Here is a 17905-nt window from a genome sequence, read left to right as displayed (position 1 = left end):
TAAGTGGTGGCTGCTCTAGGGTTTTCTAATTTCCGTGAACAGTGAATGAATTTACCCTAGCTGCCTTTTTTCGGTTTAAATAATACATGGAACGGGCCTTAAAACAATTGGGCCGAAAAATACAAAGTTGTGCTGAATTAAATTCGTCTGGAACATAAACTCAATTATTCGACACACTTGCGCTCCGAACTGGGTTTTGGCCTCAACATGAAAGTCGTAGCTCTTGATCTCAGCTTTCCAACGCATCTTCCCGCGCCTCAATCCGATACTTGTAACTCCAGTTATGACCTGCGGACCGGAAGGGTGTCAAAGTGCTATTTATTCATAAATTAAGTGCGAAAATAAAATAGAGTTAGAAATAAACTTAAATATAAAAACACCTTAAAATAGTGAAAATAGTAAATAAAACCATAGGAATACACTAGTACAATAGTAGAAGAATGTGCATTAAAATGCACTGATCAAATTCCCCCACACTTGAACTTTTGCACTCCGAGCAAAACTCAAATGAAAAATTTAAAAACAAATCGCAAGCAGTCAACATATTCCAGGTTTCAAGCTTCAAACCTTGGGTCAAAATTCAAAGATTGGCACAATTCTTATCTATCAACTTTCAATAACAATCTTGCGTGTGTGTGTGTACTGTCTCCCACTGTCAACCAAAGTAATGTCAAGATCCCTCTCTGAAACTACCATTCTAGATGCTAAGCTGTCATTCTTTTCCTATAATTTTGGATTTAACCAGAATTTCAGACTAGGGGGGCTATTTCTTTTCAAGAGATCCAAAGCTTTTCAACATCAACTCAGGGGCAACTATCTTCAAGCTTTATTATAGTTTATTATTATTTATTGTTTTTAAGCTTTAGGTACTACTCCACCTTTTCACCTGACGGGATCTTACTTGTAATAAGTCCAACCTGTTACTCAGAGTAGAGCATCCTACACAGCACTTGTTCCTCCAGTTTCGGGCACAGGAACTTATTATATTCATTAGTTTTAGCTCTTAAACAGTTTCCCTTTTTCTCAATTAATAGCAATGATCGGTCTATCTGTTACTCTAGCCTTTCCCCCACACTTAGTTCTAATCATACCTCCATTATATTCAAATTAGAGAACTTAGTCTAAAGAATAAGTATTTCAGAGATTTATCTAGACATTACTAAGTTTGACAGTGTTCATGCAGTTGTGCATTAAGTTGCAAAGACTATCATGTCAAGTATCAAAACAAAAAACTCCAAAAATTTCACTGACCCTACAGCTATCTGCCCTAGCCTTAGAACATGTGACTACTCATGATAGTTTAATTTATTATTATTATTTTTTTTATTATTTTTTTTAACACAAAAATGTAAAATGTCCCTCCCCCACACTTAAACCAGACAGTGTCCGCAATGTAATAAAACACAAAGTGAGAGTAAAGGAAGGAACACACCCGAGGGGCTACGGTGTAGCTGCTGGGTAGAACGGCTTCTCCAAGGAGAGCTCTTCAACATGTCCCTCTTCTTTAGGCACCGAGCTTTCATGGAACAGCTTCAGTCGCTGTCCGTTTACTTTAAATACCTTGTTAGTACCTGCACTTTTTATTTCTACTGCACCATGAGGGAAAACATTAGTAACAACAAAAGGGCCAATCCACCGGGATCGAAGTTTCCCAGCCATTACTTTTAGGCGGGAGTTAAACAATAAAACCCGTTGGCCCACAGAAAATTCCTTCCTAGAAATCATTTTATCATGAAAGTGTTTTGTTTTCTCCTTATAAATTTTAGAGCTTTCGTAGGCTTCTAGCCTAAGCTCTTCAAGCTGCTGTAATTGAAGTTTTCTTTCCATACCTGCTTTTTGCATTTCCATATTACAGCTCTTCACCGCCCAGTAAGCACGGTGTTCGATTTCTACAGGAAGGTGACATGCCTTACCAAACACAAGTCGATAGGGGGACATCCCAATTGGAGTCTTGAAAGCTGTTCTCTGAGCCCAAAGTGCGTCTTCTAGACGGCGGCTCCAGTCCTTCCTATTTGGCTGCACCATTTTCTCTAGAATTTGCTTAATCTCCCTGTTCGAGATTTCAGCTTGCCCATTAGTTTGGGGATGATATGCGGTAGAAACTCTGTGCACAACTCCATACTTCCGGAGCAAAGCTTCCATGGTGCGGTTACAGAAATGCGTGCCTTGGTCGCTTATGATAGCTCGGGGTATTCCAAACCTGCAAAAAATATTGGACCTGACAAAATCTGCAACAACTCGAGAATCATTAGTCCTAGTGGGGATGGCCTCCACCCACTTTGAAACATAATCAACAGCAAGTAAAATGTAGAGAAAACCAAATGATACAGGAAAAGGGCCCATAAAGTCAATGCCCCATACGTCAAATACCTCACAGAAAAGCATAGGTTGCTGAGGCATTTCACTCTTTCGAGTGATAGCTGTGCCTGCTATTTGGCACTCCTTACAAGTGCGGTAAGTCTCATAAGCATCCTTGAAAATTGTGGCCCAATAGAAACCTGCGTCTAGGACTTTTCTAGCAGTTCGTTGAGGGCCAAAGTGTCCCCCTACCGGAGAAGCATGAGAAAGATGCAAAATAGATTCAATCTCACAGTCGGGAACACACCTCCTAATCACCTGATCACTACCAAATTTCCAAAGATATGGATCATCCCAAACATAATATTTTGCATCACTCTTGAGTTTGTGAATTTGTGTCCTAGATGCACCTGCAGGAAAAACACCAGCAACAAGATAATTAACAATATCAGCAAACCAAGGAGTCACCCCATGTAGAAGTAACAACTGCTCATCAGGAAATTCATCCTGAATGGGGAAGATATCTCCATCACGTTCAATCCTGCTCAAGTGGTCGGCTACTAAATTCTCGGCTCCACTTTTATCCTTAATTTCCACATTGAATTCTTGAAGCAACAACATCCACCGAATCAGCCTCGGTTTTGCTTCAGGCTTCTTTAACAAGTACTTTAAAGCTGCATGGTCAGTAAAAACAATAACCTTGGAACCTAGCAAATATGATCTGAATTTATCAAGTGCAAAAACAATAGCTAAAAGTTCCTTTTCAGTGGTGGTGTAATTAGCTTGTGCGGAATCTAAAGTCCTAGAAGCATAATAAATAACATGGGCGGCTTTTTCCACCCTTTGTGCAAGAACTGCTCCCACTGCATAGTTAGATGCATCACACATGATTTCAAAAGGAATGTTCCAGTCAGGGGGCTGAATGATGGGAGCAGAAGTCAGTGCTCTCTTCAAGAAATCAAACGCCTTTTTGCATGCATCATTAAACTCGAAAGTCACATCATTTTTAAGCAGGTTTGACAGCGGGAGGGCAATCTTGCTGAAATCCTTTATGAAACGCCTGTAAAAACCTGCATGACCAAGAAAAGAACGAATCTCGCGAATGCAAGATGGGTAAGGTAGTGTAGAGATCACATCAATTTTTGCAGGGTCAACTGAAATTCCTTTTTCTGAAATTATGTGACCCAAGACAATTCCCTGCTGGACCATAAAGTGACATTTTTCGAAGTTCAAGACAAGGTTAGTTTCAATGCATCTTGACAAAACCAAGTTCAAACTAGTCAAACATGCATCAAAAGAAGTACCATAAACAGTGAAATCATCCATAAACACTTCCATACAGTTTTCAATAAAATCAGAAAAAATACTAATCATGCATCGTTGGAATGTGCCAGGTGCATTGCAAAGACCAAAAGGCATCCTCCTGTAAGCAAATGTGCCGAAGGGGCACGTAAAAGTGGTCTTTTCTTGATCTTCGGGTGCAATATGAATCTGAAAGTAACCTGAAAAACCATCAAGAAAGCAATAATGTGATTTACCTACCAACCGTTCAAGCATCTGATCAATGAATGGCAAGGGAAAGTGATCTTTCCTAGTTGCCTGGTTCAACCTCCTGTAATCGATACAAACTCTCCAGCTGTTCTGGACTCTAGTGGGTACAAGTTCATTTTTTTCATTTTTCACCATAGTGAGTCCAGATTTCTTAGGCACAACCTGTACCGGACTTACCCAATTACTGTCAGAGATCGGATAAATAATACCTGCTTGTAACAATTTAGTTACCTCCTTTTTCACAACATCAAGAATCAAAGGGTTGAGTCTCCTTTGGGGTTGTCTCACCACCTTAGCTCCCTCCTCAAGGTGAATACGATGCATGCACATTGTGGGGCTAATGCCTGGTATGTCAGCTAAGGTCCATCCGATTGCCTTCTTATGCTGCCTCAAAACCTCCAAAAGCTTTTCTTCCTGTTCACAATCAAGGTTAGAAGAAATAATCACAGGTAGTTTTTCATTTTCCTCTAAGTAAGCATATTTCAAATTTTCAGGAAGTGGTTTAAGCTCCAAGGATGGTGGTTGTTCTATGGATGGTTTTGTTGGAACAGTCGGGATGTCAAGAGTTTCAACTGCGTAAACAACTTCATTGGCAGCCTCATTGACAACTTCACCTTCGCCCTGCAAATTAAACTCAGCACAACCAACACAAAGGTTAGTATCAGTACAAACATCACATGAGTAATCATCAGCTGAACACAAATCAGAATGAAATTCATCAACAATTTCAGAAAGTAGTTCTAATTGAAAAACAGAGTGCTCTTCCAAAGGGTATTTCATAGCATCGAAAATATTAAACTTCGCAACAATGTCACCAAATTCCATGGACATGGTCCCATCATCAACGTCGATTTTTGTCTTTGCCGTCTTCATGAATGGTCTGCCCAAGATGATCGGCGATCTGCTTGACTCTGTTTCTCCAGCCATGTCAAGGATGTAAAAATCTGCAGGGAAAATCAAGTCATTAACTTGAACTAGCACATCCTCCACCACTCCAACAGGGCGAGCATTGCTCCTGTTTGCCAGCTGAATAGTAAGACCTGTATGCTGCAAAGGACCAAGATCAAGATTGTTAAAAACAGAAGTAGGCATGACATTGATAGAAGCTCCTAAATCTAACATGCAATTTTCGAATTTTCTATCCCCAATGGTACATGGAATAGAAAAAGTTCCTGGATCCTTGCATTTCTGTGGCATGGCCTGATTGAGGGTTGAAACATTAGCTTTCTCAGGCACAGGTTCGAGTGCAGCATTAGACTCAATGAGGGCTGAAACATTTCGGCCCAGATTAACTCTCTCATTTCCCTTTACTTTCCTCTTGTTTGTGCACAAATCCTTCAAGAATTTTGCATACTTCGGAATCTGCTTGATCACATCAAGGAGGGGAATATTGACTGCTACTTTGCTGAATACATCAAGAATCTCTTTGTCTTCCTCAGCCTTGTTTTTATTTTTCTGCACCCTTTGAGGAAAAGGGATTGGTGGCACATATGCTCTTTCAGTCTCAGTAGTCTCAGCGGTCGCAGAAGGTTCAGCAGGTTCAGGAACAGATGATGTTGCAATGGTTTTTTTTCTTTTCTCTGGAGCTGGAGCTGGTTCGGTCACTCTTCCGGATCGTAAAGTGATTGCACTCACATTCCCATTTGGGTTCGGAACTGATTGTGCAGGAAGGTTACCGGAGCCTTGAGCTTGTAGTTGGCCTATTGCATTGGCCATTTGTCCCATCTGCGTTGTCAGGTTCTGAATGCTAGCATCTGTTCGTTGTGCCAGTTGCTTGACAAGGTCTTCCAGTGAAGAAGTGGCTGGTGGGGCAGCAGGGGTTGCAGCTTGTGACTGATTCCCATATCGGAGGTTTGGATGATTCCTCCAACTAGGGTGATATTTGTTGGTGGAGAGGTCAGGATTGTTGTACCTGTTTTGATTGTAAAGGGCTGCTGCTGCTGCATATGCTTGAGGAAGCTCAGTTATTGTTTCATCTTGTAGAATGGGGCATGTATCAGTCGGATGCTCAGAAGAAGTACAAATGCCACATACTTTTGCTGGTTGAGATTTGCTAACTGCCAACTTTTTCACCAAGGTAGTGAGTTCATCAATTCTAGCATCAAACTTGGTTTCGAGCGCCTTGATGGAGGAAGAGGAAGACTGAATCTCATTCACACTTGCAGAATTATTTCTGGTTGTAAATTGTTGCGAGTTGAGTGACATGTTCTCGATCAAGGCCTTTGCAGCAGCTGGAGTTTTATCAACAAGTGCTCCACCACTTGCAGCATCCAAAATGTTTCGATCCATTGGTAGCAACCCTTCATAGAAATATTGGATGAGTAATTGCTCGGTGATCTGGTGTTGGGGACAGCTTGAAACTAGATGTTTGAATCTTTCCCAGTACTCTGCCAATGATTCGTTTCCTTGCCTAATGCCGCATATTTCTTTTCTGATTGATGCTGCTCTAGAAGCGGGAAAGTATCTCTCTAGAAAGACCTTCTTCAGATCATTCCAAGTTGAAACAGAATTTGGCTCAAGGTAGTAGAGCCAGTCTTTAGCAGCACCTTGTAACGAGAATGGAAAGGCTCTCAACTTGACGTGGTCTTCCGTGATACCTTCGGGCCTCAATGGTGTGGAGCACACAACCTGAAATTCCTTTAAATGCTTGTGCGGGTCCTCACCTGCAAGACCATTAAACCTTGGCAACAAGTGTATTAAACCAGATTTTAGTTCAAAAGGTACATCAACTTCAGCATATTCAATACACAAACCATTGTAATTAACATCAGGAGCAGCAAGCTGCCTCAATGTTTGTTCAGCAGCCATGTTTTGATGTTCAAGTTCAGAATCAGAATTAAATAAAGTATGGAAATAGTCAGACTCAGAATCAGAGATAGTGTTAGAATCAATGTTACCGGAATGCACGCTATTAGCTCGGTTGAGCCTTTTGCGTGCGTGGAGTGTTCTTTCTATCTCAGGGTCAGGAAGCTCTAATTGGGACTGTCCAGCAGACCTGGTCATGCAAGAGGTGATAAACAACAATTACGGTAATTCCAACTATGTCCCTACAACGAAAATAGGTGAGTAAAATAGAAAACAGGTCAAACTGAATGAGAAAAAATTTAAAAATAGCACGAAAATTCTAATTAACTAAAATAAAGATGACACAAATTTTTTTGGATTTTTTCGAAAATACGAAATCAGTAAAAAATTAAAATAAAATAGAAAAACAAGGAATTTGGGGCTGAGAGGGTGGTGTCCCATATTTTGTTTCAAAATATGGGATTTTGAACCCTGATTTTTTTCTGAGGGAATGGGATGGTCAAAAAGCAGAACAGACACAAAATCGCCCTAAATCGTCTCTTAATTTTTTTATACGGCAGACGCGCAATAACAAAAGAAACAAGTAATTCTAGCAATTCTAATACTGAATAACACAATTATGAGTCCCCGGCAACGGCGCCAATTTGATCACGGTCGTTTCGTGATCAAAATAATTTTAAAATAAGTAGTACAAGGCAGTTGACCTTGGTCGTTTCGCAAGGACTCACGATCGGATTAACAATGTTAGAAACAATTCAAAAACTGTAAATTATGGGGGGGGGGGGGGGGTTGGTTTGTTAACAGAACGTAAGAAAAATGTGAAATTTAATTGATTTAAAACGATCAATTCATTGGCTTTAGGTAACTCGTTCTTGATTCTATCATAGGGTTCACAAAGAATAAATTCGTTATATGCTTATGTTCTGGTTGATTTATAAAACCGAATTAAACAAGCGTTACCAATTTTATACGAATTCCATTCAAACAAGCGTCAAATGCGTTCAACTAATCATAGGCAATAGTAAACAAGCGTTACTAATGACAAAATAATATCCTTACTGAATTCGATCAACACTTTTTGCTAAGCGCTCAAAGTTTATGTCAATTCCTATTCAATGTAATCTATGCAAGCGATAAACTAATTGAATAACATGGTGCGAATCGAATTAAAGTGATTAAGCATCATTATAATTCAACTTCATACTGAAAGAAAGAACATGAAATTGACATAACAGAACATAAATATAAAACGGGAATTGCTATTAAAACAGACCTCAAGAATTTAAAACGAGTTCCTTGCACCAACGAATTGAAAGAAAGATTTAGTTCTCCATGTAAGTGGTGGCTGCTCTAGGGTTTTCTAATTTCCGTGAACAGTGAATGAATTTACCCTAGCTGCCTTTTTTCGGTTTAAATAATACATGGAACGGGCCTTAAAACAATTGGGCAGAAAAATACAAAGTTGTGCTGAATTAAATTCGTCTGGAACATAAACTCAATTATTCGACACACTTGAGCTCCGAACTGGGTTTTGGCCTCAACATGAAAGTCGTAGCTCTTGATCTCAGCTTTCCAACGCATCTTCCCGCGCCACAATCCGATACTTGTAACTCCAGTTATGACCTGCGGACCGGAAGGGTGTCAAAGTGCTATTTATTCATAAATTAAGTGCGAAAATAAAATAGAGTTAGAAATAAACTTAAATATAAAAACACCTTAAAATAGTGAAAATAGTAAATAAAACCATAGGAATACACTAGTACAATAGTAGAAGAATGTGCATTAAAATGCACTGATCAACAGAGAACAATGTTAGTTTAGTTTTTTCTGAATGACGTAATAATCCTTTAGATTGTTTTCAACGCATCTAAAGTGATCTATTCTGAATTGTAAGGGTTGAGTACCCCTTGTACTCCTTATAATTCATTTTTTGCTTATCAAAAAAAAAAACATAAATATTTCTTACATATATTTTTTCTTTTAACTTATAATAAAATCCCTTTTTTCCATCTTCTAGGGTCTTAGGGTTTGATATAAAAGAGAAAGAATAAACAAAATCTAAATACCTTAGTTTATGGCAAAGATTAATAGGGAAGAAACAAAATTACATATGCAAAACAAAATAAACAACTTTTGAAGAACGAAGGAGAGTTGGGTGTGATGTGTGAGGAGAGTTAGTAACAATATGAATGATTATGCCTACAAAATAGGAACCATAAATATACTTAAAATGAGCAAAACGTGAAACAGAGAGAGAAATAGCAACGGACAAACCAAGAGATAGTGCGTGAAGAGTGATAGTGACAGTGATGTTATGCGGCTGCGGTGATTATTGGCCGGCGATGGCGGCGGCAATCACCTTCCCCCTCCTTGAATTCTATTTTGTTAATTTTTTTTATGGCTATTGTTATTGTTTCTTTTGATGGTGGATGCTTTCAAAATGATGGGTTGTCCATAGAATAGAGGTTGTTTCTCTTCTGTTCGTTGCTTTGATCTGGAATAAAGATGGTGATGATTTGGTTTATGGAAAAATAGGATTTATATAGAATACAATGGCCAATGCATGCCAAAGGTTGTCAGCACACTTGTAATTCCCTCAACAACTCAATATATTGATCAAAGGATGAGAGAGCATTTTAATGAGCAAAACAATGGTTAGAAGACACATGGAATATTGCATGTGTTTTGAGTAATTAATGAGGAAGAACAAAACATAAGATACAGGGAGAAATTAGAATTAGATGACACATGGATTATTGCATGGCTTTTGAGCATTAATGAAGAAGCAGGAAGTAAGTGAGAAGAGGGTTCCGAGAAAGAGAGAGAAAACTTAGGGTTGAAATTAGGTTTGGTATTAGCTAGGTTTGGAAAAATGGGTTATTAGGTTTGGTATTAGGTTTGTGGAAGATTAGGGTTAGTGAATTAGGCTTGGATGAGTTCATAATTTATAAAGATGGAAGATGACGTTGACATTGCAAGGTTGACTAGAACATGTTATTTTCCACGTCATTAGTTTATTTCATATAATTAACTAATAAAATTAAATAAAAACAAATATTTGTTTTAAATAATCTGATAATAAGCTATTATAAAATGAAGAACCCTAGTTTCTAAAAGAGGAAATAATCATTTTAGTCCCTAAATGTGCAATTCGCTGTCATTTTGGTCCCCCACTGAGGAAAAACTATAGAATAGTCCCTGAATCTGCATTCCGTTAGTCAGTTTGGTCTCTGTTATTAAGTTTGACTGTTAACTCAACAAAAAAGTTGATGTGACATTTTTTTGGACATACGTCAGCTTGCTGAGTTGGCACGAGGGACGGAGAAACAACCATTTTGGTCCCGGAATGTGCAACTCGCTGTTATTATGGTCTCTGACTTAAGAAAAAAATACAAAATAGTCCTTGACTCTGCAATCCGTTAGTCACTTTGGTCTCTTGCGTTAAAAATTGTTGCTAACTTTAATACTTTGTTATCATCAAAACCTTTAATAGTGATTGAGAAATTTACAAAGAAAAACTTTAAAGGTAGAAGATTTACATGTGTGATGTAAATGAAACAGACCTTAAAAGAAAAACTTTCCCTCACTAAATTTTTTTTCTCTGCCTACTCTCTAGAGTTCAACCGCTGCCTACCTCCCTAATATCCAAATCTACCTCCCTCTCTCAAGATGTAACTTCCATGGCTGGTAGTGCGTGGAGTTCTTCACTTCACACCACCATGTTACCCATCTTTCCAGCGAGCTCTCTCACTCTTATGTACTATACCTCATTCTCTTTCGTTTTCCGGCGAGCTATCGTTGCCTGCTTGTCCTCTCTGCGGCGGAGTTGTTGTTGTTGTTGCGGATATGAGCTTGGTTGGTTCAGATCTTGGTGTTGGTGTCTGCTGTTCTGTTTTTGGCGGCTATTTTCCTGCGGGTGTGGTGGTTCGGCGCGGATCCGAAGGTTTTGTGTGGTCTTGGTGTGGTGGTGGTGAGTTTTGTCGAAGTGGAGATGGTGGCTGGAGGTCTTGGGTTGCGGTGGTGGTCTTGGTGTTCTTGCGGTGAGTTTTTCGACGTGGTGTTATTTGACCCGTACCTGTTCTGTTTCTGAATCGGTGTGTGTTCTCTTTGGTGATGGGGGTTTTCTGGATCCGATGGTGGTTTTTGATTTTGGTGTTGGTGGTTGTTTACCTGGTGGCCACTTCGCTGTTCCGGTTAGGTGATGGTTGTTGAAGTCTCTATTTGCAGGGAATAAACACAGGTTAAGATCTGGGAGTACGGTGGTTGTGACGGTTCTAAGTTGGGCTGGTGGTAGCTGCGTCAAATTTGAAAAGAGGGTGGTGTGGCGGCGGCTGCGACGATTCTAAGTTGGAGGTGTTGCGAGCATGTGGTGGTGAGGGGTGGTTGTGACGGTTCTAAGTTGGGATGGTTGTGGCTGCGTCAGATCTAAGAAGGGGGTGGTGTTGTGGCGGATGCGACGGTTCTGAGTTTGAGGTGTTGGGAGGGTGTGGTGGTGAGGTGTTAGATTTGGCGCCACCAGTGGGAGGTTGATGCGGTGTGTGACTGGTTTTCCTCGATACGAGATTCTCTGACCGCTTCCAAATCTATTGAGATTTGCAGGATCATTTTTGAGTCTATGATGGTTTCCAAATCTGGTGAGATTTGCAGTTTTCTTTGTAATTGGTCGACCTTTTTTCGCATCAATGTTAACTGTTTGGAGCGGACTACGAGCTTGGAACTTAGCTGCCTAGGATTTCATTCTACCGTTGTCCCATTAATTTTCGACCACGCGAGGTTGCTTTTTGTATTCTGATGGGCCGATCACTTTTGATTCGAGATCGGGAGTTAGAGTCTTAGGGCATCTTTTTGGGGCGGGCTGGTGGTCCTGTTTGGTGGTCTGGTGACTGTGGAGTGTGTACTAGGTGTTGTCTATTTTTAGCTTTTTCATTGGTGTTCCGCTTATATTCGGCGCATTTGTTTTGTAGTTTCGTCTTTTCCGGACTCTGTTCGTCTTGTGCAAAGACCGGTTATTATTAATAATATTTTTTCGATTAAAAAAAAGGAAGGGTAGAAGATTTGAAATATTACTAAAATAGATGAAGACAAATTAAAATTAGGTACTTTAGTAGTAATTACTTTTAATATATTGTTAGTAGTCGATTCAATGAAAACTAATAGTTATTTAGTTAATTTTGTGTTTAACGCTTTTTTATTCTTGATCACTCTCAAATTTATTATAAGAAATAAACTAGTTTAAAGACTCGTGCATTTGCAATGGTCGATCTAATGACCTTTATTGGATATTTGAGTTTATCACTGTATTAATGTAGAAAATAAATTTAAATATTTAAAAATTTGTTATATAATATTGTTAAAATATAAGTGGAATTATTGTGTTAATTATTTCTTGTAAACTTATTTATTAAATTTTTTATATTTAAGTGACAAATAATGGTCTCGTGTATATTTTTAAAAAAAAATTAAAAATTTTATTAGGAATATTTACGGTAATTTAGTAAGTTTGATACTTCCTTCGTTTCAAATTACTTGAATTTTTAGAAAGAAAAAAACAAGAAATTAAGAAAGTGTATTTTTGGACCTTATTTTTCTATTATACCCTTATTTTATGTATCAATTTTTTTTAAACAAATTATACAAAGAAGTTTAGTAAAAAAAAAAAATACAATAAAAAGATTTAAAATAAGGAGGGTATAATAGACAAAATATAACATAGGGAGTACTATTAATGATTAGTAGTAAGCTTTGTACTAATATCGTTTATGTTTCGTTTGTTTTTTAAAAAATTGTTTATGATTCTTTTTTTTTTTTTATGAAAAATATTGATTATATTTCTTTCTTTTTTTTCATAGAGTATTATTTTTTTTATTTCTATATTCTTATTTTTATGCGATTTTTTTTATATTCATTCTATAATTTTTTTATAGACAAAATTTTCTATAATTTTTTATTATTATTTTTTTCCTATTTTTATGTATACATTGTTCTGTTTTGTTCTTATCTATAATATGTTTTGTTCTTATTTTTAAGCATATCATCTTTGTATTTATTTTTTTAATATTTTTTTTAATGAAATTACAATAAAGGATATAAAACTTGCAACGTCGTTAAATGTAATAAGGATAAATTAGTAACTTTGGTGGTAATTGATTTTAATATATTAGTAAAAGATTACTATTAACCCTAGGGTTTATATCTTAGACTAAATTAATTGTTGGTCAAACACAATTGCTATAGGGATATAAGATTAATTGGTATGATTTAGAATTTAACACGCTTTCAAGCTTTTGATAATATCAGTTTCGCCTAAGGGATCAGGGTTCAATATTAGATAAACAGGATTGATGAGCGAAAGCTTGAACTCGGTCTATTTTGTTAAATCATCGTGACTATTAGCGTTTCTTTGTTTAGTGCTAGAAACTAGAGTACCAAATAGTGGAGAAGAGAGGATTCAATACAATTCCTAATCGCTTTTCTCATCTAAAAAGTTCTCGTTTAAATTCTCGTTATTTAAATTGTTATTTTTGAAAATTCACAATTCCTGTTGAGATGATCTTTTTACTACTATTATTACTTGACGATTTTAGTACCTTTGACAAAAGTTCATCAGATGGTTGAAGGAAATATTATTCTTGAAATTCAAAATGTGCCGAAAAGTCAATACATAACCGTTTCTTCTTTTAAAACGTCAACATTTTTACTTTAAAAATAGAATCAAATATAATTAATCTTGACGTTTCTCCTCTAGTTGGTCAAAGCATTAAAAATATGTCTAGATTTACAACGTTCACATGCTCAACAAACTAAACTCAAAGTTGTATAAATTGAGGGAGGGATAAAACATAAGTCATAGTGACATAAACCTAGAGGCAAACTATCCTGTTTCATTTCGTTCCAATCATGACTTCCGGAAAAAGATCATTGTCCCCTCCTTCTCCTAAATCTAGCATGATGAATATTGGCCACAACTCACATACACACTCATACCATAATCCATTACCCAATTCCTCATCTACTGCTCCACATAAGTTTGGCAGTCACGCTCCTGGAATAAGGAAAGCAATGTTGAGACTTGAAGCTGAGTTTGGCCATCCACATATCTCATTATTGCCATCAGGTAAAAATAATAATAATGTAATCAACATTAACAACAACAACAACAACAATAACAACATAATGATGAGTTCTACTCTTGTTGGATCACATGTCCCAGAAATTGTGATACCCAAAAGAAAGGATTCTTCTGGAACATCTTGTTATCTATCCAAAGTCACCAAGGATGAAGTACTAGCTGAGCTTATGGAAGTCTCTAAGGCTCTGGAGGAAACTATCAGGACCAGCACAGAAAGGAAAATTCACGTGGACAATCTGAACAAGTCCATGACCAAAGAGAAAGAAAGTGAAGCAATAGAGGAATGAAGAAGCTGATCCAGAAACTTGAAGATGGACATAGCTTGATTAACATCGGAAAGCTCTGTACTCTTTGTTTTTTTTACCTTTTGTTTAATTTTTGACTTGTAATGCCTAATGTCCTACAAGATGTCTCACACATCTTCCGGAACATCCAACACTTATAAATGTTCATTTTGATGTATGTGCCATCCCGATGTATGCTTATCGTATGTATGGTTTTCCTTTTATTAATAGAATTGCATTTTTACCTTTGTCAAATTATAAAAAGGGGAGAATTAGTAGTAATAGGTTGTGAATGAATTATTAGAGAATTATACATGTTTAGAATTATACATGTTTAGTAGTAATAGGATGTCAAATTATACATGTTTGAAAAAGATTTTACTAAAGGTAGAAATATATAAATAATGGGTTTGGGTCTTACAATTGGTATCAGGACCCTGTTGCTTTCGGACTGTGTGGGTTATGTGTCGATCAGAGCAGGTCTGTCCAGTCAGACCAAGTGAGTATTGTGTGTCAGTCGCGTTTGTCTAACAATTTTATTGTGTTTGTTTTGTGAAATCACTTATGTTGTTCATTTAGGAACTATGAGTGGTGTGAATTGGATTAATCGATCCATTCTTTTGGTTGAGTAATGGTGTGAGTGATATACTTCTATGTTTATAATAGTTGTATATGTTTAGAGTTTAACCTTTGTGTAGTTTAAACTTGGTTGTTGATGTTATTGCTAATTGTTGACGATCCGACATGATATAAAACTACATGTGATGATCTGACATGATATAAAACTGCATGTGGTGATGATGATTTGAAATAATTTTTAAACTAATATTATTTCTTGAAAATTTTGGTGAAAATATAGAGTTATTTTCTTTGACTAAGTGAAAATTAAATTCTCAAAATGGTGAGAAGATTAGGATATTAATGTGTCCTAGTATCTGTTTGTTATATGTTTTGTTTATAACATGTGCTAGATGATTACTAGGAATTTGAATTGATATGCGTTCTATGAGTAAAATATATGAAGATCTCATAATCCTATGTTGTGATTGTTGACGTATGATTCTAATTGTACTTTCAAGTTTATAATGATATTATATGCTTGAAGTTTTGGATTTTGTGGATCGGTGAGTCGAGAAAACGAGATTTTAGTGGGCGTAAGTTAAAAACCGTAGCAGAGCACCCAGATTTTTGGATGTGCTCGCTAGGCGAAGAATGAACCTCGCTGAATCTCGCTAAGTCCTGCTAAATCCTGTGAAAGTTTATGACTTGTCTCGCCAGGAGCTCGCTAACTTTTGCTAAGCGAGGGATCCAGACAAGAATTTTATTTTGTTGATGTCTTGTCCTAAGTTGATTGAATGTGAGATTCTTGCCTTCTTGTGTTTGTTAGGACTAGAATAAATGTGAATATGAATTATTGCTATGCAATGTTCATTTTTCTTGTGTTGTTTTGATTTCCTAACTTTGAGAGGTGAAGGAAGTATAGGTTACTTGGATGCTTGCATGATTTTGTGCAAGTGTTTAAGTATCGTGGGTTGGGTTTTGTCCCTTGTATGCGACACGCGTGTAAACGATGTCGATACTAGTTTCTTCTTGGGGAGAATATGCTTAGGAACGATAGAATCGTTAGGTGTGAGCACCAAGAATTCTAGTGGAAGAGTGTAGGTGGGTTTGAGATAAGTGGGGGAGAAGATTGCATCCCTCCGAGATGTTTCGAACGTGAGAAGATGAGATGAGAAGAGATGTTCTTGAAACGGAATATTTAAGAATTGGTGACGTTGTTCGAAGTGGAATGAATGGGAGCAACAAGTTGTGAGAAGCTACTAGAAGGGAAGTTGTCAAACCAAGTGTTTAGCCGAAAGAGCGTCAGTGAGATTGGTTAAGTAAGATGAAGATTGAAGAGCATTCGAGACGATTGAGGATCGTGTGTTGCACTAGAAGTATGAAGGCGTCATTTTTGTTGACCAAAGTTGAAGCACCTGTTTGATCGGAAGGAGTCGAATATGAGGAAGAGGAAGTGATTAGAATTCTTGAGAGGTGATGATTTTGAAGTAAGTTGTCATCCAAGTGGATCGGATGTTGTAGCGGATTCTTGAGTAAGAAGTTTTACGTGAGTCGTGCATATGGTAGTAGGTTGAATTGGTTGAACAATTCGGAGTTCTAAGCCTAGTGTGTTAGGTGATTTCTAGAAGAGGTTTGAAAAGCTTAGAGAAATAGATGTGAAGATTAGTGAACCGTTAGTGTTAATTAATCAAGGAAAAAGAAGTGAATTCTTAAATGAGATTAGAATGGAATTAAGAGGCATTGTGATAGGATGAGTATGATTTTTGAATCATTAATGGAAGTAAGGATTGTATGAATAATCGAGTTTATTCGAAGATGGAAGTAGGATAACGATTCGAAGGATTTTTGAGAGGCTTGTCGAAGAAAGAGTAATTGGATTTGGATAATGACCGGACAATTGGTGTCACATGTTGAACGAGAACGTAGAGTATTGGAGGTTGAGATGAAGCTAAGTGAGTAGTAACGTCTTAGAATGATTTGAAATAAGAAAGTTAGCCGTTGGAGAACGTGCAGAGAATGAGTAATAGGAGATCATGTTGGAAGTGACTTGTGTTAGGTGAGAGTTTGCGAAAAGGATTACCGCACATGTGAGTAGATGTTGTGTTTGAGCACATATAGTAAGGAGTTGAAGGTGATGCCTAAGGTAAGTGTCGGAGACCATTTCGTAGTGCCCAAAAGATAAGAGTGAGTAAGTATTTGCTAAGGAATTTGGATTTATGGAATAGGAAAGTCGGTGGAGACTAGTGTTGTTAGATGCATCGTGGATGTTGGTGTAGTATGGTCATAATTGGTGATAATGAAGTAAAGGATTTTAAATTGTTTTATCATGAATGATGGAACAATAGTGATTTGGGGTATAACTTAAAATATATTTTAGGACGAGAATTTTGGAAATTTTCTAGAGATGTCATATTGGAGAGGCCTTGTACCTTATATTAGGATTTGATGGATGGAATTAGATTGTATGGCGAATATTTGGAGCTTGTGGATTAAATTCAAGAGTTTGATTTTGGTATCGAATGTACTAAGGAGGAGTTTATAGATAGCTATCCATAGAGAGATGATGATTGGTAGAGGTCGGAGGTGAATAAGAAATCGATGGGTGAATAAACAGAGAAGAATATGTTTGTTGCAATGCAAGATGATGGGGAACATGGATAGATGGATTGTGGGCGAATTGAAAATGTCATTTTGGATTCAACGAGATAGAAGTTATGATTGTTTGGAGAACCAATTTTAGGCGGTAGCCTAATTTTGAAGTAGAGAATTGCTAAGGGATTAAGGAGAAGTGGTATTGGAAAATGTTTGTGTTAAGGAATGCAAATGTTGGTTAAGAGATTACTTGGGAACAGAATAGTCGTATTGAGATTCGACTCAATGATTGGAGATATGTGAGAAAAGGAATTTGACGGTTATAAACGATAATTTCTAGGATGTGTCGAGGAAGATTTGAGAATGTTGGTCATCAAGTGATTGTTGGAATTGAATTATCGAGTGATAAGTTGGAATAAGATTCGAATATGAATAAGTGATGTAACACGGTTAAGTGATTCATGAGGGAATTAGAGACTTATAGGATTTGGGGAGTTGTGGAGTATTTCACGTATTTTCGGAGTGTGTTCGATTGGTTGTACCTGTTTTGGGGTAACGTTGTGAACCGTAGAATGGGAATCTATGAATGTTTCGTGCGAAGTGGATGTTTTAGTGGTTTGATAAGAATGATTTATGCTGATATCATGATTGTTGACTATCTATCGACAAATTGAGGAACTGGCCG

The 17905-nt window shown here is 37.3% G+C and overlaps 1 protein-coding gene across 1 annotated transcript; it reads right to left on the bottom strand.

The window, feature by feature from the left end:
• Nucleotides 1-1440: 1440 nt before the first annotated feature.
• LOC123885954 lies at nt 1441-6852 on the bottom strand. The gene is made up of 4 exons (XM_045935291.1): nt 6267-6852; nt 3576-6149; nt 2585-3467; nt 1441-2449 (listed from the first exon to the last, which is right to left on the bottom strand). Exons 1-4 carry the CDS (start codon nt 6850-6852, stop codon nt 1441-1443), a joined length of 5052 nt encoding a protein of 1683 aa, XP_045791247.1.
• Nucleotides 6853-17905: the final 11053 nt, after the last annotated feature.

Source organism: Trifolium pratense, linkage group LG5, assembly GCF_020283565.1.
Source record: "Trifolium pratense cultivar HEN17-A07 linkage group LG5, ARS_RC_1.1, whole genome shotgun sequence".
Lineage (NCBI taxonomy): Eukaryota > Viridiplantae > Streptophyta > Magnoliopsida > Fabales > Fabaceae > Trifolium > Trifolium pratense.
The sequence above is the reverse complement of the archived record's forward strand: the minus strand, read 5'-3'. Positions and strand labels throughout refer to the sequence as shown.

What these genes read in the sequence shown, in the direction of transcription:
- LOC123885954 (XM_045935291.1), bottom strand. Translation starts at nt 6,852, where the DNA reads ATGACCAGGTCTGCTGGACAGTCCCAATTAGAGCTTCCTGACCCTGAG. An exon ending in AATCAGAAAAGAAATATGCG is followed by an intron (nt 6,150 to 6,266) that starts GCATTAGGCAAG and finishes ATTTCTATGAAG; the next exon opens with GGTTGCTACCAATGGATCGA. An exon ending in TGTGTTCCCGACTGTGAGAT is followed by an intron (nt 2,450 to 2,584) that starts TGAATCTATTTT and finishes GACTTACCGCAC; the next exon opens with TTGTAAGGAGTGCCAAATAG.